The 23,830-nt window shown below is 34.8% G+C and overlaps 1 protein-coding gene across 1 annotated transcript in view; it reads right to left on the reverse strand.

Annotated features, from left to right (window-relative positions):
- LOC106670060 (protein bark beetle) overlaps window positions 1-23,830 on the reverse strand; it is a 54,835-nt gene that overhangs the window by 2,897 nt on the left and 28,108 nt on the right. The window contains exons 2-32 of the mRNA XM_014400061.2: window positions 19,081-19,241; window positions 18,815-19,002; window positions 18,581-18,752; window positions 18,352-18,521; window positions 18,061-18,290; window positions 16,152-16,401; window positions 15,277-16,095; window positions 14,985-15,204; window positions 14,610-14,864; window positions 14,333-14,555; window positions 10,996-11,159; window positions 10,708-10,934; window positions 10,460-10,648; window positions 9,679-9,923; window positions 9,381-9,615; window positions 9,205-9,319; window positions 7,384-7,593; window positions 6,761-7,187; window positions 6,434-6,703; window positions 6,088-6,374; window positions 5,777-6,024; window positions 5,566-5,710; window positions 2,884-3,144; window positions 2,322-2,821; window positions 2,046-2,257; window positions 1,759-1,989; window positions 1,574-1,698; window positions 1,386-1,511; window positions 606-861; window positions 331-532; window positions 15-265 (exon numbers count right to left, since the gene is read on the reverse strand). Of these exons, the coding sequence (XP_014255547.1) occupies window positions 15-265; window positions 331-532; window positions 606-861; window positions 1,386-1,511; window positions 1,574-1,698; window positions 1,759-1,989; window positions 2,046-2,257; window positions 2,322-2,821; window positions 2,884-3,144; window positions 5,566-5,710; window positions 5,777-6,024; window positions 6,088-6,374; window positions 6,434-6,703; window positions 6,761-7,187; window positions 7,384-7,593; window positions 9,205-9,319; window positions 9,381-9,615; window positions 9,679-9,923; window positions 10,460-10,648; window positions 10,708-10,934; window positions 10,996-11,159; window positions 14,333-14,555; window positions 14,610-14,864; window positions 14,985-15,204; window positions 15,277-16,095; window positions 16,152-16,401; window positions 18,061-18,290; window positions 18,352-18,521; window positions 18,581-18,752; window positions 18,815-19,002; window positions 19,081-19,241 (7,614 nt within the window). The remainder of the gene's footprint in view (window positions 1-14; window positions 266-330; window positions 533-605; window positions 862-1,385; window positions 1,512-1,573; window positions 1,699-1,758; window positions 1,990-2,045; window positions 2,258-2,321; window positions 2,822-2,883; window positions 3,145-5,565; window positions 5,711-5,776; window positions 6,025-6,087; window positions 6,375-6,433; window positions 6,704-6,760; window positions 7,188-7,383; window positions 7,594-9,204; window positions 9,320-9,380; window positions 9,616-9,678; window positions 9,924-10,459; window positions 10,649-10,707; window positions 10,935-10,995; window positions 11,160-14,332; window positions 14,556-14,609; window positions 14,865-14,984; window positions 15,205-15,276; window positions 16,096-16,151; window positions 16,402-18,060; window positions 18,291-18,351; window positions 18,522-18,580; window positions 18,753-18,814; window positions 19,003-19,080; window positions 19,242-23,830) is intronic.

The following is a 23,830-nucleotide window of genomic DNA, read 5'->3' on the forward strand; positions in this document are numbered from 1 at the left end:
TTGCGTCTGCTTACAGTTGCTACGCCGTTCCTTCTGTTGTACATGTCGCTGAAGGCGTGCGATGAGCCGAACGATCGAACCGAGTGCAAGGACTGTCTGATGCTGTTTCTCCGTTCCAACCTTTCCAGGTGTCTATGCCTTGATTTTGTGAACCAAAACGCGATCAACAATCCAATCAGAAGCAAAGCGAGGCAAACAAACCCAATAAGTGCAATAACCAAAACGTCCGCTCTCCAACTCAAAGGGTTAATGACAACTTTCGGATCTAAAATTATTACATAAAAAACATATTAAAAAAAGACTTAAATAAGTAATAAACTTGATAGTTACCCATCTCGCAGACAAACGGGCTCAGTCTGTTGCAATAGTCGATTTCAATTTTTTGAAATGAGAAAACAGTGCACTGATGAATTCGATCTATGTGCTGAACCCATACTCGGTCGTAGAACTGATAAGTCTCCTGAGATTTTTTCAAGAATTTATACAATTCTAAATGATTACCCATGACATAAGGCATTGTAGCATTATTCGCCTAAGAAAAATAATTTTAAATAATTAAATCGGATAGTTTTCAAGTGTTTGTCTAATATAAAATAAATTCTTACTCGACAGAATTCTCTCGCTTCAAAAAAATTCATAGGTGCGCCGATATATATATAGCAAGTGTCGCCGACTAAAAACCATCCAGGGGGACATTTTACATCCAAAATTGTCGAATTGCTCATGAGGAAAGGCCTAAAATCAACTTCAAGCAGGTTTGCTTGATCGCTCCTGTCTCTTATCCTCCCCATGACTGCGAGCGTTTCATTATAACCCCAATAATTATGCTTCGCATCGATAGGTGTTTGCCAAACATCAATTCTAAACAAAAATGTAAATATAATAAAAAATAAATATTATGAATAATACAATTAATTAAGGTTTTTAGTTGAGATAAAAAAAGTCAATGGCACGAGCGGGATTCGAACCCATGATCTTCGGCTTGATACGCTGCTGCTCTACCACTTGAGCTATCGTGTCCTCGATCCACTTGGACACTACTTCCTACCTCAACCACACCTTTTGAATTTCCCTCCTTTTTGCCATTTTTCAAATGTCGTGCAACTTATTTGATTCTCGGCGACAAATGAAATGGCCACGGAGAGCTTTAGCGAAGTATACTTCATTTTAAACTTATTAAATTCACCAGTTTCAGGGTCCGCTTGGCAAATTAATATATTACAATTAATTAAGGTTTTTAGTTAAGATAAAAAAGTCAATGGCACGAGCGGGATTTGAACCCATGAACCTTTTTTATCTTAACTAAAAACCTTAATTAATTGTAATATATTAATTGGTCAAGCAGACCACGAAATTAGTGACTTATGAATAATAAAAAAACATACAGGGATCTGTTAACTGTAACGATTTCATAATCGTTGTCAGGGTTGAAGAAAATATTATCGACATAGTGTTGTCCAGCTGTTCCAGCAGTAATTGTACTACGCCTGTCTCTATCAACAGCAAGATTCCTAAAATAAATTAAAACGTGTTTAATTAAAAAAAAAAGTAAAACAGCAAGGTAATAACATACCAGTAGAAACCGTTATGAGTTGTACTCTGATATATCGGCAGCCGCACCCTCTCAAATCCTGACACCTCAAGAATATTTGCACCGATATTCTCATAAAGGTAATTATAGGTGAAGTTTGAAACGACCTATTTGTATTAAAGTATAAATATAAAACATCATAAAAAGGGATTTTAACTGAAGCTTACTTGTTGCAGCCTGATTGTGTTTTCGTATCTGGCTTTGTTTCTAGACCAGAAGTTGTTGTAAATGGTGACCTGTTGATACGGGCTACTCTGTCGGCCCTCGACTGAAAGAGCCGGGCGATTTTTGTTTCTAGTGAACAAATTATTATGTATCCAGCCTTTCAAAGACGTAGCCGAACCCCTCGAGTCGGACCTTATAAAAACTCCGCCTTGATTGTTCTGGACAAGGTTGTTCTAAAACATCAAAAGTTAATATTTTAAATTTTAATGCAATGTTATAATAATCATACTCTGAAATGAAGATTTTGCGTGTTTTGAAGATCCATATAGATTCCGGATTTACAGGATGTGAAGTTTCCATACATTTTTATGCAGTTGTCCCTCAGCTGGTTTTTCTCTATAGTTATCCTAGGATTGACTTCACCTACACTACTGTAATGTATGGCGCCACCTTTGTTTTGAGATATTACAGAGAAAGAAATATTATGCTGGACATCTCGATCTATAACGGAAAAATATTGTTGAAAAATAATCGAATTAAAAAAAACCCAAAAACTAATACATACTAAATCCAATGGCTGATATCGGCAATGTTACAACTTCAGCAATAAAACCGTATTTTTGAGAAGCGGCACTGGCCACGAGATGTACGCTCATCCTTGGGCTCAGCGTTTTGACAAATTTTTTCTCACTTCCGATCGGCGAGTATGAACTGAATGATGTTATATGTTTCACGGAATGGTTGTACAGGCCGCCGTCGAAGAGGTCCAGGTGGTCAGTCGAATTGTACAAGTTGAACTGAAGTAGTCTAAACCCGAAAGGTTTAATTTGATAGGCGCTGTAAAATATCTTAACACAGTTGACCGGCCTGTTGTCGTAAATGTAATAGAGAATAAGCCTTTCTTGGACGATTATTTCTTTTGAAGGATCACACATGTCGACCAAACTGAAAACTTTGTAAGGCAGGAGTATTTCCTTCAAAGGTGTAAAAGAGCTTTCCCCACTTTCTCTTCCTTCGCCAGTAATCGAAGCGATATTTACTCCGACTCCAAGATTGTTTGTTATTCTTATAAAAATAAAATAAAATTGATTCAATATTTAACAAAAATATATTAAAATTAAATTTACCCATTGAACAAAAGCTTGACATTGTCCGTAGGAGCAATAAGAGATATACCGTGGTCTGCACAGTCTGTTATATTGACATTGTTTATTGTCGGTGATTTGGAAACGGCGAGTATGGCTGGTGATTTTTGACTATGCAAGAGTCCTGCACCAGTTATATTCACAAATTCCATAATACTTTCTTGTTTCATCAACGTACTGTGCGTAACAACATCATGAATCCTATTTTCAAATTGGCTCTGTTCAAAATCTGCATTTGCAAATCTATAAAAAAAAATTCACAAGTTGGATTCATGTTTCCATAAAAATTTATCAAATTGAAGCTGTGAAATCATTAGGACATCCTAATATCAAATATCTCAATTTAAAGGCATATAAATTTGAAAAAAGATTGTAAATGGTCTTATCCCTTAACAAACTGCCAAAAACAATGGATTAAAAATAAGTCCTCTCATTCAATTTCAATGGAAATGTAGCCTGGGATAGATAAAAAAAATTATCTAATGACCATCACAGAAATTAATGGCAAAACTACTCCTAGAACAAGCTAGGAATAGAATAATAGTTGGACTGTTGACTGGACAGTGCAGACTGGAGGAATACGTATAGACTCAGAGTGGCAGAAAAAGAACCTGTTTAGATATTGCCAAGAGGAAGAAGAAACAGCGGAACATGTCCTCTGTTGGTGCAAAGGCCTAAAGGTGGCCATTCACGGTCGCTCCAAATGGAACCGCACCAAGCCGTATAGCTCCATTTGGAGTGTCTGAAATTTGAGGGGGCATTTACAAGCTCTAGTGAATTACCTTCTCAAAATGGATGACGAGCTCTTGTGCTGTTTATATATTAAAAGCAAAAAACCGAAGAGGAAATGGTGTAAGAAGTGGCTCCTGAACAGAAGCTGTAATACCCACATCAATTTGATGAAAGATCTTTCCCTTGAACCCGCTGATGGGACGAACTATTTAAGGATGGATGAAACGTCTTATTTATTCATTATATTTAGTGTTCTATTGACCAAATTACTTATTTCAATTATTTAATCTTTTTTTGTAAAGTATTGGTTGAAATAAAAAAGCTAATGCCACGAGTGGGATTCGAACCCACGACCTTTGGCTAAATACGCTGCTGCTCTACCACTTGAGCTATCGTGACTGACAAAAAAAAGATTAACGTCTTATTTATATTTACTCCAGCTTGTTACCCCTCCTTGATTGGAAAACAAAAGACATTCATGAGAGAAATCATCACTCTACATGAAAAGTTGGCAGCCACATTTCGTTTTGTCGGTACAGGGATGAACCACGAAGGATTTTAAGTTCTCTACTACAATTTCTGCTCAGAGCTTAGTGGTTATTAATACCGCATCTCTCATTGCATTTGTATCCTTTGTTTTGAAAATGTCGACCAACTGGTTGAGGACCGAATTTCTTTTATTTCTATCGTGGTAATTATTGTCCACCACTTTCCATAAACATAGTAAATTTTCGTACTATTTATGGCGGCGAACTTTCAAATTGTCGCCAAACCCTACTGCTCGAATATCCCATTGTTCAATGCGAGACAATTGGAAAAGGAAGAGGCTCTATGAGGAATGGTGGGGGAGTCGGGTTTCGAGCGAGAAACGGAAAGGACGAAAGAAGTAAGAGTCTGCGCAAACCAGAAAAGAAGAAGTGTGCTAATTATTTTTTTACATCGTACGTACGAATTATAATTTTTTCAATATTTTATGAGCTCATAGTTTTGGCCAAAAGAGGATTAGTTTATATTTTTATTATTTTATTTTGTATATAAACTGAGGTTACCTTTTTTTAAAAGTTAATTAAATATATTTGAGTTTATGAGAAGGAAAGTATTTGTTTATTATTTTTCAATTATAGTAAAGTATTTGTTTATTTTTTTATTTTTTTAATTATGGAAAGAATTATTTAATAAATAGTATTATAGTGGAATTTATTTAATTTAATTTACCCTAACATTACAAATTCAATCACCTCAACAATAAAATCTCAATTAGATCTTTTTGCCAATAAAGAAAAAAACATTTTTCACTTTTTGAGAACGTAGGACGGAGATGTTTGCTCAGTGACAGAAAGACGGAGACTGCGCCAAAAAACGCGGGTTTTCCCATTCACGACCAAGCCAGCACTCCAATATTCCACCGTTCACGCCAGGTTTTCCCATTCACGAACGCACCATGCCGTCGTCGCACTGTAGATATTTAGAGTGGCGCGATGGAGTTTGGACCGGTGGAATATTCGGCACTGCTGGGCACGCCATCTCAGTTTTGCCATCGACGTGGTTTTTGGAATGGCGTCGCTCTGTTTGGACTGCTTGGAGCGATCGTGAATGGCCACCTTAAGAAGGCTGAGATTCCTAATCTTGGGAGAAGAAAAGCCAGGGCTTGAAGGATACACACGGGAGCCCTAGGAAAAGCTTTGGGGTCTGGTAAAATGCCTTAAACTTAAAGAGGAGCTCTAGATTAAAAAAAAAATGGAGATGCATAATAGACTAATGCTGATCACAGTGAGCAGATTGTAAAGAGGCCAGCTTCTATATTATCTAATCTAATAGGTCTTATCCCTCATCCCTAACAAAAATTTCTTTAGTCTCTCAAACAAGAATAAGTAGAGAAAAAATATGAGAAAAATTACTTTATTATAGCTTAAGAAATAAAATGAAACTAACCTGATTCCACCCCATTGGTTATTTTCAACGATTGGCTTTCCACAATGAACAAAGACAAACTGACTGTCCCAGTCGCAGCGGTGTATATGGCCATAAACCTGTCCATTTAGCCTTATCTCACAATCCTCCAGTCTGCTTTCATCTCCTACAAATAAAACAGAATTAAATAATAAACAGCATAATTTTTCAGAATTTCTCGCTTTAGACATACCTGTACATTGCAACGGTTCGTGCCAAGACCAGATCCTCGACGTGTCACTATGATGCAGCTCGTACCTTCTATCATGACCGACATAAATGTCAAGACTGTCCCGCATTAACTGGCGGCAAGTCACCTGGGCGTTTCTTTCTGAGAAACGCTCGTCGCAAACTGGAACCCACTGTTGTGTCGTCGAGTTCCACCTTTCTACAAATCCTTCATTACCAGTGCAATTGGTAGCAGTGCATAAACGCACAGTTCTGATTAAAAAAAAAAAATTATTGGCGTTAAATAAACAATCAATAGGTAGAAATAAAACTCACTGCTCCATGTATGGTAAGCTTTGATTCTTTTTACGACTCCTTGTGGGTTTCATTACGATTTCCTTTCCTCCTAATCCTTGTGCTGAGAATGTTCCTAACACAAGAATGCCAACCCTAGGCGAAAACTCCAACGTAACACCAGGATTTATTCTCAGGTTGATACCAGGAAGAACGGTAATGTCAGATATGACTAAATAAGGTTTTGGACGAGGGAAAAGCGTCAAGGAAGATGTCAATCTTCCACCCAAGACTTCTAAATCAACAGGATGCTGCTGCTCCCATCCAACCTGACATATTAAAACAAATTAATAAAACAAAAAATAAAAAAATAGAACAGATAGTTTACCGATAGAGAACCCTCAAAAGCATCTTCAACCAAAAATGGATGGTAAATAGCAAGTGCATGATCGTTCCAGTCATCAAAATCAAAGATGTGCTGTTTTATCATCAATGAATCTTTTGTTCCCCACCAGTTTTCGGAAACATCAAGGGAAGACTCGAGCCTCGATGTCCTTACTCCGGCCACCAGCGAATAATCCATGTTGTTTTCTGATATCAAGTTTCTTTTAACTCTCACTCTTTGAATCCCATCGAATAATATAACACCAGAAGGAGTCTGTAATAAATTCAATAAATAAAACAAATATATTTTTAAAAAAAATTTATTACTTACTTCTGGAGTTGGTGCACGATTTTTTTTAACTGAATTGAAGACAAATTTGGCCTTTAGTTCGCCCATGATTTCAGACTGACTGTCAGCTTTGAACTGCAACATGAACACGCCGACGTTCTTTTCGATGATATTATTCGATATTTTCATACGTTTTTCCATCCCTTGTATCGATATCAATCCGATCTTGCAGATATTTTCGACAAACTCGCTGTTCGTTATGTTTACGTCGGAAAAATGCCCGCCGACAATTATGCCAAACTGTCTGTTGTTCCTCCAGGTGTTGTTTCTCAATGACACAGAATGGGTGAAATTTTCATTGTAGTCCCAGACGTACGGAAGGAGAATTTCAAACCCCCCGTAGGAATTTCTCTCGATGGAGTTGTCGTTTAAATTCCAGTGAAAGAGATTTGTAGAATTTCTGAGATCTCTGTTTAAAAAAATAAATAAAAAAGTTTTATGAGTTTCTTCATTTAAGATTAAGAAAGACATATTGTAATTTTACTTGTTTAATAGTTCATTAAAGTTATTTACCTTTTACCTCTTTGCATAGCAAACGGACAAAAAGTTAAAAGCTACATTTCTCTTTCTTGTTCTATTTTTTTCTATGTGAATTTTTGACTTACCTACTGTACTGATAAAAGCCTCTCCCATTGTCAGTTATGAGTGAATTATTAAAAACCAGCGTAATTTCACTCAGATTGGAATGCGTGATGCTCCAATACGGCGCATCGATGAAAACAGCTTCTCTCTCGTTGTGAGATATGTCACACCCTATCACTTGAATCGTTTCATTACTCTTTCTCAAATAATGCTCACCGAGTTCCGTAAGGTATCTGAAAATGTGTATTTTATTAACATTAAAGGAAAATATTCTATATTAATATAAATAGGTTTTTAGTTGAGATAGAAAAGTCAGTGTCAAGAGCGGGATTCGAACCCACAACCTTCGGCTGAATATGCCGCTACTCTACCACTTGAGCTATCGTGAATTCGATCCACTCGGACACTAACTTGCTATCTCAACCCGACCTTTTGAATTTTCTTTTTTGCCATTTTTCAAATGTCGTGTAATCAGATTGGATTCTCGACGACAAATGAAATGGCCACGGAGAGCTTTAGTGAAGTGTACTTCAATTTTAAATCATTAAATTCACTAATTTCGTGGTCTGCTTGACCAATTAATATATTACAATTAATTAAGGTTTTTAGTTGAGATAGAAAAGTCATTGTCACGAGCGGGATTTGAACCCACGACCTTCGGGTCAATACACCGCTGCTCTACCACTTGAGCTATGGTGACTTCGATCCACTCGGACACTAACTTCCCATCTCGACCCCACCTTTTGAATTTTCCTCCTTTTTGCCATTTTTCAAATGTCGTGTAATGTATTTTATTCTCGGCGACAAATGAAATGGACACGGAGAGCTTTAGTGAAGTATACTTCATTTTAATTAATTAAATTCACTATTTTTCGTGGTCCGCTTGACCAATTAATATCATTCAATTTATTAAGGTTTTTAGTTGAGGTAAAAAGTCAGTGTCACGAGCGGGATTCGAAGGGGAAAATCAAAAGGTAGGGTTGAGATGGGAAGTTACTGCCCGAGTGGATCGAAGACATGATAGCTCACTGGTAGAGCAGTGGTGTATCAAGCCGAAGGTCGTGGGTTCGAATCCCGCTCATGACACTGACTTTTTTATCTCAGCTAAAAACCTTAATTAATTGAATGATATTAATGGTCAAGCGGACCACGAAAACTAGTGAATTTAGTAGATTTAACTTTATGAGGACAATTTTTTCTAAAATTGAAACTATGAAAAAATAATTAAGAGATAGTTTAATTTTTCATTTGTGTATCCACTTTTTATATAATATAATAGAATAACAGTTGAGCATATTTTACAGCAGAGAACTAGAAGCCTGAGGAATGAACTACAATGGTACACTTAGGGCTATCAGAGTTTTAAAACTATATAGTATTTTTTTAAAATGGTTTTATGAGTATGCATATTAGCTATAGTTCGATTCCATTGATTATTTCATCATAATATGGGGGAAGTATTGTGTGAAAAAAGGGCTGGGGCGAAGGTACGAATCGAACCCATGACAGTGGGATCTAAATGTAAATAATTAGTGTGAATAACTAGCCCCAACCCTGAGGAATAACGAGTATTCTGACGCGAGAATGTAATGTCTGTAGATTAAAAGTAATTTATTAGTGTGAATGAGGATTTAAACTTGCCATCTTGCAGCAACAATGAAAGAGTTTTGAAGATAAGAAAACTGGACAAAAATAGGATAAAATTGGTGAGGGGAAAAAACGCAGAATTTTCGGTTACATGCCTGGAGGGCTGGTGATGACCTCTACATTTTTGTTGGCCCACAAATAATATATGTACTATTTACACCATAGAGAGAGAGAGATAGAAAAAAAAGTTTTGTTACCTATTATAAAATGATGCCCAAATTCCTCGTTGATTTCCTTTAATCCTTGTGTTATGAACGGTTAAAGTCGGCACTGGGCCTTTAATTATTTTATTAACCAAAACTTGCTTTGGAGCTATAAAATATAAAATAAATAAATATATTTTATAGAAATTCGTGCGGATTTCTTTATTTACCTCTTATTGTTGAAACTGCTATAACTGTCATACCGAAGGCATCAATTCCGCTTCGGTATTGAAGGACAACACCGTATGATGCCGAAGTCGTTGGAAAAATGTTTATGTCCCTTTTTACATTCCAATTCTCCGATTGGGAGGTCAATTCAGGAGAATCGTGAATCCAGATTTCTTCTGTACTCCTGTTGTGAATCGGGTTCAATAAATTCAAACCAATAACGAAGCCCGGCTTGCACTAAAATATAAAAAAACGACAGTTTCTATAATTCACGATATAAATTATTATTGTATAATTTACCTTGATGTAATAGGTACTTTCGATTGAATCTTGAGTCACTTTCTGAGTAATGATGTATTTTGTGTTTCCTTCTTCTATTTCAATGGTGTGCGAAGCTTGAGGGATCATGATTGGATCGTAAGGAGAGAACTGCGACGTAACATCTGTGAGCGGTTTGAACCACCCTGCAAATTCTCTCTGCTCTAAATTAGTCATAGTCGGATTATGCCGTATTCCACTGATTTTGTTGTTTTCAATTTTACTTCCTAAAAACGCATATTTATTACAAACATCAGATTATATATAGATTCACTAATTTCGTGGTCTGCTCGACCAATTAATATATTACAATTATTAAGGTTTTTAGTTGAGATAAAAAAGTCAATGGCACGAGCGGGATTCGAACCCACGATCTTCGGCTAGATACACCGCTGTTCTACCACTTGAGCTATCGTGACCTCGATCCACTCGGACACTAACTTCCCATCTCAACCCCACCTTTTGAATTTTCCCTCCTTTTTGCCATTTTTCACTAAAGCTCTCCGTGGCCATTTCATTTGTTGCCGAGAATCCAATCCATTACACAACATTTTGAAAAATGGCAAAAAGGAGGGAAAATTCAAAAGGTGGGGTTGAGATGGGAAGTTAGTGTCTGAGTAGATTGAGGTCATGATAGCTCAAGTGGTAGAGCAGCGGCGTATCTAGCCGAAGATCGTGGGTTCGAATCCCGCTCGTGCCATTGACTTTTTTTTCTCAACTAAAAACCTTAATTAATTGTATTATATATAGAGTTAAAACATACCTGAGATCCTCAAGCCTAATTGCTTAAAACCAACACCGCTGCCTTTATTGTTGCTGAACTCGCAATTTTTAACTGTGTTTGAACCTCCTGTAGAATATATATCGGAGTAGACGATCCCAAGACCGTCATGGGCGTTGTCGATAAGCCTAACGTTTTCCATAGTGTGACGTGAAAAATCGATCTGAAGAGCTACATAGAAAGTAATTATGTACAAAATAATCATGGGTTGTTGAGTATTTCAGTCTTACCCGGTTTGAATTCGTTGGTACTGTAATCTAAAATTCCGGCTTGTTGTATTGTTATGTACTGAAGGTGACTGCGTTCGGCTAGCGGGCCCAATCTCACACCCGCCCAATGCGGAGGGTAGCATCTCATCAAAACATCTTGCAAATGTGTACACGCATTTTCAAAATCTGTTGTCCTTTGCAATTTGCATTCAGTAATATCAAAGTCATCGTCGCCACATTCAACATTTCTATATATACAAAAAAAAAAATTAAACTATTTTAAAAAAGTTATTTAATGATAAAACTTACGTTAGAAGAATAGGGTCGTTTGTTCCAGGGTGAGGAATATCGGATCTGTATAAAAGCCAGTCATTTGGATTTAGAATTAAACCGAGTTGATTACACACTAAAGATGCTGCTCTTTGTGTCCATCCGTAATTACAAACAGTTCCCCATTGACTGTTTATTTTAACCTATAATTATAATAAATATAAGATTCTGTGAATATATTTTCTTCTTATTAAATATATATTTATACACGGTGTTCGGCTACTCACATTACAAACTTTGTCAGTAGATTCTACACTCAAAATGGAACCAAAAAGTACTTATTAACTATGGTCCGAATCTCACCGGTTTTGGAGTTATTCCACTTTTTCTGATTATTTAAGATTTGACGACCTTGCTTCAAATAAACAATGATAACATCAAAACAAAATGGTTCTGGGCAAATCCGTACAAATACCATTGAAAACTACGTTAAATTTTCAATAAGATGTGATCAATACTAAATTTTTAAACGCTGGTGAAATAAGCATTTTAGTAACCATAACTTTGAAAAATAATAATTTTTTTCAATGTTGAAAAACTTACTACGGTGATTCTAAACTACTATACTCCAAACCAAGAGACTAGCAAATTTCAGAAAACATACTCCATTTAATATCGTTTTTAGTGGTGTAATTTCTTGTTTAAATACTTTTTTCAAAGATGAAGAAATTGATGAGGAAAGGAAAAAACTGTGTTTGACAAATTGGTAAGGGTGGAAAGATTAATAATAATAAACAAATAGCGAGAACATTGAAAAAAAAAAATTTTTTTTCAAAGTTAAAAAATGTACTATGGTGATTCTACACCACTATTTCCAAACCTAGAGAACAGGATAAAGAAATTGATGAAGAAAAGGAGAAAACCGTGATTGACAGATCGGTAAGTTGGAAAGATATTAAATAATAATAATAAAAAAAATAAAAAAATAGGGGCATCGGTAGCTACAAGGTTTAGTCTTTGACACGGAGCTCATCACTGTAAGGTAAAGGTCCCGGGTTCGAATCCAGCGGCCCTGCATTCCAACCCGACATACTTACAAATTACAATTAATTAAGGTTTTTAGATGAGATAAAAAAGTCAATGGCACGAGTGGGATTCCGAACCCACGATCTTCGGCTTGATACGCCGCTGCTCTACCACTTGAGCTATCGTGAGTTGGTGTCCGAGTGGATCGAGTTCACAATAGCTCAAGTGGTAGAGCAGCGGCGTATCAAGCCGAAGATCATGGGTTCGAATCCCGCTCGTGACACTGACTTTTTTATCTCAACTAAAAACCTTAATTAATTGTAATGTATTAATTGGTCAAGCGGACCATGAAATTAGTGAATTTAATACTTACATTTTTTTTTTTTAAACACCGGCACCCCAAGGGTTTATATGACCTCTACTGTGGCGAACCCTCGTAAAAAAAACACAAGGAAATTTTGAATGAATGAACTATAAACCCTTTGAATCTTAAAACTTTTATTCCTGGGAATAATAATACAATAATCCTTTAATCAAAATTGTATTTTTGTCAGTAAATACGTAAACCATTGCACTATTTCGGTTTCGAACCCAATTTAAAAAACGTTTAATAAATTCATTCAAAATTTTCTTAAGTTTTCATTTTTTACCAGGTTTTTACCTTTCCTTCATCAATTTCTTCATCTTTGAATAAAGAAATTACCACTAAAAGGGATATTAAATGGAGTAGTTTTCCGAAATTTGCTGGTCTCCAGGTTTGGAAATAGTAGTTTAAAATCACCATAGTAAGTTTTTCAACATTGTAAAAAAATTGTTTTTCAAAGTTCTGGCTACTAAAACTCTTATTTTCCCAAAGTTTACAAGTTTAGTATTGATCACATCTTATTGGAAATTTAACGTAGTTTTCACTGGTATCAATGGATTTGTCCAAAACCTTTTAGTTTTGGAGTTATTTAGAAGAACATTCTATATTCAAAAAGGAACCAAAAAGGTCCTAATTAACAGTGGTCAACAGTTTTGGTGTTATTTCGCTTGTTCTGTTTTTTTTTTGTTTTTTTTTTTGTTTTTTTTTTAAGATTTCACGACCTTGCTTCAAAAAAACAATGATTACTCCAAAACGTAAAAGTTTTGGATAAATCCGTACAAATACCATTGAAAACTACGTTAAATTTTCAATAAGATGTGATCAATACTAAATTTTTAAACGCTGGTGAAATAAGCGTTTTAGTTGTGACAACTTTGAAATTTTTTTTTAAGTTGAAAAACTTACTATGGTGATTCTAAACTACTATTTCCAAACCAAGAGACCAGCAAATTTCAGCAAACGTACTCCATTTAATATTCTTTTTAGTGGTGTAATTTTTTAAAAAATTACTTTTTTCAAAGATGAAGAAATTGATAGAGAGGAAAAACTGTTGGCTGACGGATTTGTAAGGTGGAAATTTAAAAAAAAAATTGTAAGGTAATTTTGAATGATTTTGTTACACTTTTTTTTAAAATTTGGATCTGAAACTGAAATAGTGCAAGTGTACTTATTTACCAAAACGACTGCAACTTTGAGTAAAGAATTATTGTATTATTAATCTCCAGAATAAAAGTTTTATTATTCAAAACATTTTTAGTTAGCTAAGTGATATCTTGTTAACACTAAAGATACTTTTTCTAATGAAGAATACGCTGATATCTTATATGTGGGTTTTGCGGGTTTAATGCAAGGCAGCGCACGGAAAATACATTGTGGAGGGTGGAGAGCATTTCAAATCAAAATTTAAAAAATGTTTAATAAATTCATTCAAAATTTTCTTAAATTTTTTATTATTATTAGTCTTTCCACCTTACCAATCCTTCAACTACGTTTTTTCCTTTCCTTCATCAATTTCTTCATCTTTAAAAAAAGTAATTAAAAGAGCAATTGCACCATTAAAAAGGATATTAAATGGAGTATGTTTGATGAAATTTGCTGGTTCCTAGGTTGGGAAATAGTAGTTTAAAATTAGTAAGTTTTTCATCCTTGAAAAAAAAATATTTTTCAAAGTTCTGGCTACTAAAATGCTTATTTCACAAATATTTACAAGTTTAGTGTTGATCACATCTTATTGGAAATTTAATGTAGTTTTCAACGGTATCAATGGATTTGTGCAAAACCTTTTGGTTTTGGTGTTATCATTGTTTATTTAAAGCAAGGTTGTGAAATCTTAAAAAATCAGAAAAAGTGGAATAACACCGAAACTGTTGAGATTCGGACCATAGTTAATTAGGACTTTTTGGTTCCATTTTGAATGTAGAATCTACTGTCAAAGTTTGTAACATGAGAAGCCCGACACCCTGTATAAAATAACTAGTATTTTACCTGAAGCGTTCCTTCGAATGAAGTTTTTCCGCCGATTAGTCTTACATTCGGCTCAGGTTTAGTTGGTGCAGGTGGTATGTAAGTTTCTCCGTCTAAATTATCAAGGAGTGTTGTGCTTTCTTCAATCTGAGGATCTTCTTTGAGCATAAGTAGTATATCATTGGGACCTTTTCCCCTAGCTTCTAGTTTCCCAGCGACCATCATCCCAACGCCGGGAGGAAATCTAAAAGTGTAGAAGTTAACGAGGCGTTTTGATTCGTCACTTTAAAAAACATACTTTAGAGTCACGCCTGGCTCCAACGTCAACCGGCCGCCAGGTCTGACATTAATGTCTCTCTCTACTATGTATTCACCGGCTCTGAGGTTTTCCAAACCATCGACTTCTCCACCGACTGTGCCAACTGGGCCTGAATTACTTGTAATAAACAGGGGAACGAATGTAGGAAAATAAATTACTGCACTAGCACCAGGATTACTCCTATGAAGAAGATACGGCAAATATAGAATTTTTGCTAAGTTGTAACGGTCTTTCCTAAAAAATAAATATATATTTTAACAAATAAATATTTTAATTATTAACATTGAATTACATAAGATATATGATAAACAGAATTATGATTTTTTTCCAGTAATAATTGCCAAAAAATTATACCTGTCAAAAATACGAGAAAATATTATTTTCTCTTCTGAAGAGCCGAGCCAATTGTATGTGCAGTTGAGCATTTTGCTTTGATCTTGCAAATGAGCACCGATTTCGTATTGCGAATCAGGATTTTGTATTATGTTTCTAAACACAATAACATTTTCGGAAGAAATCACCAACGGGGCTGCAACCCTGCTTCTTGGTATCAACGCCTTTGCTTCGACATCAGCTTGAAAATTAAAAAAGTTTTTAAGATTTTTTTAAATTTTAAACATGGATTTACAAGTTGAAACCAACTTACAATCAAATGGTTCTAATATTTTATTATCTTTGACGAAATTCCATGTAAAATGTATGCTATGTTGGTCAGAGTATGGTGAGAGGCCGAGGTTTACTACATAAACGCCTTGATTCTTATAAAATTCATTATTCCTTATTAATATATCGCTCGGGAGGGTGTCAAATGTTTCCAATGGGTCGTTTTTAATCAAAATTCCTCCGTAAACATTTTCAATAAATCTGTTGAACTCGATTATTGATTTTAAATTCACTGCGGGTCTGATTTTTATGCCCAATTTTCTGTTTTGTATGAAAATATTATGACCGATAAAGAGTTTCAAACTTTCGACGTTTTCTTTCCAGCAAGACTTCACTTCGATGGCTGTGTCCAAACTTAGGTTGAACCAATTTCCAGTGATGTTAACTATCGCGTCGCCACAAAAATTGCCCACTAAAATCCCCTTGTCAACGTTTTTAAATATCTCACTGTACTGGATAATGGTGTTGAAGTTGAACGCAGGATATTCTGGTGTTTCCATTGTATCGTTGAACCAAACCGCGACTCCACTTCCGATATTTGACGAAAGAGACGATTTACTTATATTAGTACATCCTCCCGTATAGGTGACATTTATACCATCACCAATATTAAACGAAATTCTAGATTCGGTCACATTGACATGACCTGCGCCATTTTTAACATGCACCCCTGCAACATGGTTGTTATGGGATATGGAAGTTCGGTACAAATACAGTCTGCTTCTGAGATTTTCCACAGCTACACCTCTTCCATTATTGTCAGATATGGTCGAATCTGTTATATTCACATCAACCCATTTATCTAAAAACAACCAAAGATTAAAATATTGATTGAGCCAAAGTCTATTAAGTACTTACCAAATCCTGAAGTGATTCTGATCAAAGCGTAAGTGTCTGTGAACGCTTTGGCCGAAAATGATATGTACACGTTGTTCTTTGTAGTCGTAACACTCTGAGGTTTAGTTGCGTTGTAAAGGGAAAATGAAGCGAGCGTGTTTTCACTAGACGAATAGCCATCATAAACAGTCACTTGAGAAGAGCCGTTCTCGTTAGTTTGAATCGGCAGGAAATTGATTGTCAATACATGGCCAGATTTTGTAAAAAAATGCTGAAAAGTGAACAAAGTAAATATAATTTTCCAGTTTGTTCATTAGTATTAATTTGGGTCAATAGTATAAATTTTTTTTGCAGATTGATACACAGTTATTTTTGAATAAGTCACTGGTTTTGTGATAATATAGTGAGATAACTTATCCTTAAGTGTTTGCTAATGGCTTTTTTTAAATTGAAACATTGACATGATAAAAAAAATGTTTTTCTGAACCTACATCATACAAGACCGCATCTCACGATCTCCAAATAATCATTAATTAATGATCACTAAACACCACACAGATTGTATAAATTAAAGTTGTCACAGTCATCCATGACATGACGTGAAAGCTTGACAACACCCTTAATTTGTAGTTTGTTGACCTGATCACCTGACAGCACGACGTAAGCAGACTGCACAAATTAATGTTGTCACCAAGCTTTCAAAATGTATGTTATCTTTCCATCATGGATGACATATATGTTGAAACCTTGGCAACAACTGAAATATCATTCATGATATGACATACATGTCAAAGACTTGGTGACAGCATTAATTTGTTTAGACTGTTGACCCTTATACATTCCACAGACTGTACAAATTAAAGTTGTCACATACATGATGTCATCCACGACATGACAAAAGCTTGGCAAAAACTTTAATTTGTACAGTCTATTGATCCTTATCCTCATCAGTAGACTGTACAAATTAAGGTTTTCACCAAAATTTCAAAACATATGTCATCCTGACATTATGAGTGACATATATGTCGAATTCTTGACAAAAACTTTATAGTCTGATAACCTGATGAGCAGACTACAAATTGAAGCTGTCAGAAAATAAAACGTGTTACACAACCTGACAAACTGATATAAGCAGACTGTACAAATCCTTTTTTTAAAAAGGATTGAACACCGCACTCACTCCATCATTCATCATTTCTATGTACAAATTAATGTTGTTACCAAGTTTCAACATATGTCTTCCAGCCATCATGGATGACATATATGTTCAATGCTTGGTAAAATTTTTAATCTAATACCGTCTGCTGATTCTTATGTGATCAGCAGTCAGTACAAATTAATGTTGTCACCAAAATTTCAACATATATGTCATCCCGTCATTATCAGTGACATATATGTCGAATACTTGACAAAAACTTTATAGTCTGATAACCTGATCAGCATACTACAAATTGAAGCTGTCAGAAAATAAAATGTGTTACACGATCTGACAAACTGATATAACCAGCCTGTACAAATTAATATCATCACCAAGCTTTCAACATAGGTCTTCCAGCCATCATGGATGACATATACATCGAATACTTGGCAAAAACTTTAATTTGTGGTGCAGTCTGCTGATTCTTATATGATCAGCAGTCAGTAAAAATTAATGTTGTCATCAAACTTTCAACATATATGTCATTCTTCCATCATTGATGAAATATATGCCGAAAGCATTTAATTTGAACATTCTGTGATCCTTATATGATCAGCAGACTATATAAATTAGTGTTGTCACCAAACTTACAACATACATGTCATCCTGCCATAATCTATGACGTATATGTTGAAAGCTTTGTAAAAACATTTGTAAAATACATAAAGCAGTAATTTTTATATCGAAATATATAAAAATGAATTAAAATGTGAAATTGTATTAAAATAAAACCTTGTTGCAATCCTTTTGGTTAGCACTGTAAACATTCTGTTGAAGGGCAACAATCAGTGGGAATGTTTGTGTAGTCGTTGTGGGCAATGTGCATAAGTCATAGACATTTTTTCTATTCGATATTCTATATTCATGTCCGAAATATCTGACACCGTCTCCATCATTTTCAGAGATTTGGCTGTTTTCGATATTCAGACCACCGTCAGAGCTATTAACAAATATGCCATAACCTGAAACATATAATTTTTTTTTGTAATTATGATTGCTATTTTAATTAGTTGTAGATTTTACCTCCGTTATTTGCTATTGTAGTGTTAGATATTGTTATAGGGCCAACTGGGTGGGTAATATTTATAGCGTTGTATGCACTGTTGAATATAGTGATGTTTGATATCTGAGGTGGCACTCCAATAACTTCAATAGAAGAACTAGCGTTATAATCACGACCTGATCCACCGGATCTGAAATAAATAAAAATTTAATAATATTATTCTAAATTTTTTTTTTAACAATGTGTTACCTTATGTCGACATAAGAGAGAGTTGAAGCTGAATATGGGACGTAAAATGTGTTGTCTTGGGTCAGGTATCTGTCGTACTTTGCATTTTCAAACCTCAACCCTCTCCAGTTATGACGGACGAGTCCAGGATCGTGTTGAGGAAAACACTGGATGGCTATGTCAGGATGATAATCTAAAACAAACGAATTGAAAAACAGTTTCGATCCTGAATATAAATTTATTTAAATGAAGTACCGCAAGTCGGTCCGCCCATTTGACGAAGATTCTTTTCGCATTCTTGCAACGTCGTTTCCGTACCGGTACAGTTGGGCAATATGAGCAGGCGGGGTTTTCTGCCTGATTCTCTGTCCATCCAACCGACCCAGCTGCCCCCGAGCCAGCCCATCTCTCGACAAATGACTTCAACATCTCGCACCGACCACCTGAGGAAAATTTATTAAATTTAAATAATTATTATAATTGATTAAATATCTAGAAGCTTGTTGGGAAAAAATGTATACCTTCTTGAATTAGAGCATACAGATCTCCACTTTCCATTGTGAAATGCTTGCAGCCTACCGGATAAAATGCTCGCGCCATCCACCAGCCTGTACTTCGTCGCTCTCGTAATGTTTTCAGCAGACTCCAAGCTCTGAAAGATAATCCTGTCTGTTGGAGTTCCCTGCAGAAAAAAAAATTATATATATTTGAAATGATTATGTATGAATAGATAATACATTATAAGAAGAACAATTGAGTTTTATTGTTTTACTTAAAATTTAGTGCTTTTTAGTTGAATAATTTCTATTTGCATAAAATACGTATTAGAGCAAAATTGAATGTTACGATCAAAAAACATTTGTTTTTGTGCTATCTAGACTAGATAAGATTAGGCCACTTGTGTCAGGAATGATCATTATTGATTTTTCTGTTCACCTGATGCCATATTGTAAAAAAAGGAACCAAGGGGGAAATTAAGTGCATCCCACGTCTCGTTGACCCCTAGTTTTCACCAGTGCAACATCCAATTAGCCAGTATCCCACGCCATCGTTAATAGCTCATGTTAAAAAGGACAAATTCAAGTAATTCCCAACCGGAATTGTGCAACAGAAAGAATTTGAAGGAAAGACTGGCAGAAATAAACCGAAGTTGATTAACGAAGAAATTTATCGGTTTTGTGATCGTAAAATTTATATTACACATTCGTCCGTTGCTATTTCAGTTTGAAAAGGACGGAAACGGAAGCGGCTGGAATCCGTCGACAACGCCCTTATGAAACTTTTGCCTTTTGGGTTCGACATACTCCTCACATAAAGGAAATACGTCATTCTCAACGGAATTATTTCAATTTCAACTTAGGAATCTAATAAACAATTAAAAATTCCTGCCGATTTCGAGCTTTTACCTCATCGACAGATTGAAGGAGTTCCACAACCTGATGATGAGCTAAAAGCTCGAAATCCGTTACGTTGGAAAACAACTTACTCTGAGTAGAAACTATCTTTATAAAATCGATTTAAGATTTACTTTTATTGTTCGTGTTTCTTCCTTAGTTCCTTTCCTTCTTGTTCTTTTTTTTCTTCTTCTTAATTACCCCAAATTATCATCAGAAATGTTTAATTGTTTATTAGATTGTTTTTTTAGAAAGTTGTTTTCCAACGTAACGGATTTCGAGCTTTTACTTCATCGTCAGGTTGAAGGAGTTCTACAAGCTGATGATGAGCTAAAAGCTCGAAATCTGTTACGTTGGAAAACAACTTACTCTGAGTAGAAACTATCTTTTTAAAATGGATTTAAGATTTACTTTTATTGTTCGTGTTTCTTCCTTAGTTCCTTTCCTTCTTGTTCTTTTTTTTCTTCTTCTTAATTACCCCAAACTATCAGCAGAAATTTTTAATTGTTTATTAGATTGTTGTTTAGAAAGTTATTTTCCAACGTAACGGATTTCGAGCTTTTACCTCATCATCAGATTGAAGGAGTTCTACAACCTGATGATGAGCTAAAAGCTCGAAATCCGTTACGTTGGAAAACTACTTACCCCACCATTCATAATTTCTACAAATAAATCTTTTGTTATTTATTATTTTAAAATAAGAGTCTCAGAGATCTTCTAAATATTTTATATATTTTTTTCTACAAAAAAAGAAAACATTAAGGCTGATAATCTTAATCTGGGGATAAAAAAGTAATGTAGGAATTAGGATTACCAAAGCTTATATCAGTGCTTATTAGAGCCAGATTACCAGTTCTAACAGTTTTTTCCGTAATATAAAAAACATATTTACAAATTCGAGTTTGTATTGTTTAAATAATTCCAGCAGGAGGAATCTCAGGGAATAAAGGCCGACCTCTTTACCCTTTTAAGATTGGCTCTAATTGGAAATTTACGGCCGTTCGCCACGGTTTCACCCAGTTATTTACTTAAAAGCCGGTCGGAAAATAATTGAAATTATATTGTATAAGGAGGATGCTTAAGCAAGGACTGTCTCGCCTTTGGATTCTGCCTGCGTGACATGGGTTTTTAGGGAGCGTGCAATTCACGCACGAACGACCTCTTTCTTCCGGGCCTAACAAACCAAATATTTACAATGCTTCAAGTATAAACCCTGCCTAACTCATTTTATATCTTTGTAAACTTTCGATAGTTCAAATATTTTAAATAGATCACGGTTTGCAGTTGAATAGCTGAACAATCCAGACGTCAAACTGGACATCTGGCGAATTATAGAGGTCATCTAAACCAAAACAACTATAATGCAATTCGGCAGATTACCGTCTTGTAATTGTGGCAACAAGCCATTGTGGATTTTGGAACGTTACGAATACAAGGCGTTATCAAACTGCATGAGCTGAGAAAACATTACCTGTTTACATAAATTAAAATGATAATTCTATTGAAATTTCATTTTATGCCAAGCTTTCCACCTTTCATTCAGCCTTGATCAGGTCTCTACAGAACGAAAATAATAATTCTGAACTATTTTTGTTTTACATTTTTTTGAAATATAAACAACTATGGAGTGCTAGTAATTTTACCTAAATTCTTTCTTTTGGAATGAACCATATTATTAAAATATTGCAACTTTTGCAAAAACTAAACATAGCCTCTCGAGTTCAAAAAATAAAACAATCCTCTCGAATTTTTATTGGCTTAATTTCGTAGATTGAAGTGTATTTTTTAAAAGATTTCCGCTTGTTGTTAATTTGTGAGTTTTTTTTTTGGTAATATTAATGGTCATTTATTTGGCTTTGCCCATTTCAAACCCTACTGTCGATTTTTCGGTTCCCTCAGCCGAAAATTGTGATGTCTGCGGGGTGATGAACCATGAACTATTTCGCTTTCTTCTGGATTTAGCCATTCCCTATCTATCTAGCTATCGATTTATGTATTTATTTATCTTCGTATCTATATCTTATATGATCATTCTTATTATTATTAATTTTAATATTTGTAATTTCCAAAAACTTAGTAGCTTCAATTCGTTTTTGATGTCTTAACATTGAGTTTGTTTGTCTGTGCTACTTATCATTTCTCACTCTCTCTCTCTCTCTCTTTCTGTCTTACTTCATCTCTCTTTCTCTAATACTCTCTCTTTTTCTCTTTTTCTTTCTTACTCCATATCTCTTTCTCTAATACTCTCTCTTTCTCTCTTTTTCTTTCTTACACCATCTCTCTTTCTCTGATACTCTCTCTTTCTCTAATACTCTCTCTTTTTCTCTTTCTCTAACACTCTCTCTCTCCCTCCCTCCCTCTCTCTCTCTCTCTCTCTCTCTCTCTCCATTTATCTATCTATCTATCGCTCTCTTATTTTTATTACTATTAAATTATTATTTATTTAAATGTTATCATTTTCTAAAAAGATTGCACGTTTTAGTTCGTTCTTGATGTTCTAGTTTTGAGTTTCTGTCTTTACTATTTATCTTTCCCTTCTTCCTCTTCCCCCATAACTTCTTCTCGCTTTCTCATTCTTTCTTTCTCTTTTTCTAACAGTCTCTCTTACTTTTTGATTTTTTTAAATTTTTGCTTGTCTTCCATGTTCCTCCTCCTCTCTTTTTTCTCTCTCTCTCTCTTTACCTATCTATCGCTTTCTTATTTATATTAATATTAAATTAATATTTATTTAAATGTTGTCAATTTCTAAAAAGATTGAACGTTTTAGTTCGTTCTTGATGTTCTAGATTTGAGTTTCTGTCTTTGCTGTTTATCTTTCCCTTTTTCCTCCTTCCCCCGTAACTTCCTCTCTCTCTCTCTCTCTCTCTCTCTTTCTTTCTCTTTTTCTAACAGTCTCTCATTCTCTTTGATTTTTTTAATTTTTGCTTGTCTTCCATGTCCCTTCTCCTCTCTCTCTCTCTCTCTCCATTATTATTATTAAAGTTATTATTATTTTGTAAAAACTTTCAACAATTCAGTTCGTTGTCCGTTCTTGACGTAGGCAAGGCACTGAACAAAGTCTCTTTCTATTGATTAGTAAGGATGACAATAAAACCTAAATCTTTTATCCACGTCTAATCGGTTGAGAGAGCTAAGGTAGTTTTTACATTTTTTTTTTTTTTTTAACTTGGCCTTATCAGTCTGGTACACGTTCGTTGACCGACAGACTGTTTCTAATTGAGTGAAGATAACGATCCTTTAATAGGACCGAAAGATGAAAAGTGCAGAAAATATCAAAATGCCTCTTATATTGCACAAACCTTTCCTTTGTGCAATACCAATTGACTGTGTCAATAAAATATTGTTTTTATTAACGATATAACATTATTCGAATACAGAATCCCACGTCGTTGGTTATCAAGTAAAAAATTAAATTGATAACTTTATCATCTTCAATAATTTTAAAGCTTCCACAAAGATTTTTTTTTGTGTAAAGATAGGAGTGTTTTAAGTGTTTGCGAGATACCATTTATAAACTGGGTGCGTTAAGTGTTCGTTATTATTTCTACAGGCGATAACCTAATCTAAAAGAAATATAGGAAGTAAACGTTATTATCCTTCTTTATCGTTTTTCAATACCGTGTAATTTTTATGGCAGTTGAACCAATAAAAGGCAAAAGTTACGGACTGGTTGTTTAAATTGTATAAAGTTACAAAAAGTAAGATTTAGTAGATGAAATTTGTAGTGAAGCATATGAAAACATGGTAAGAATCCCGGTATGGAGTGTTTCTTCAAGGCCTTCTTTAGAAAAGCAGAAAACCGATAGTTTCAGATCTGGTTTTGGCAAGGCAATTTTCAAAAGTCTTGATTCTTTAAATTAATTTTTTTTCTTTGATC

This window comes from Cimex lectularius, unplaced genomic scaffold (assembly GCF_000648675.2).
Source record: "Cimex lectularius strain Harlan isolate CLEC.00 unplaced genomic scaffold, Clec_2.1 scaffold49, whole genome shotgun sequence".
NCBI lineage: Eukaryota > Metazoa > Arthropoda > Insecta > Hemiptera > Cimicidae > Cimex > Cimex lectularius.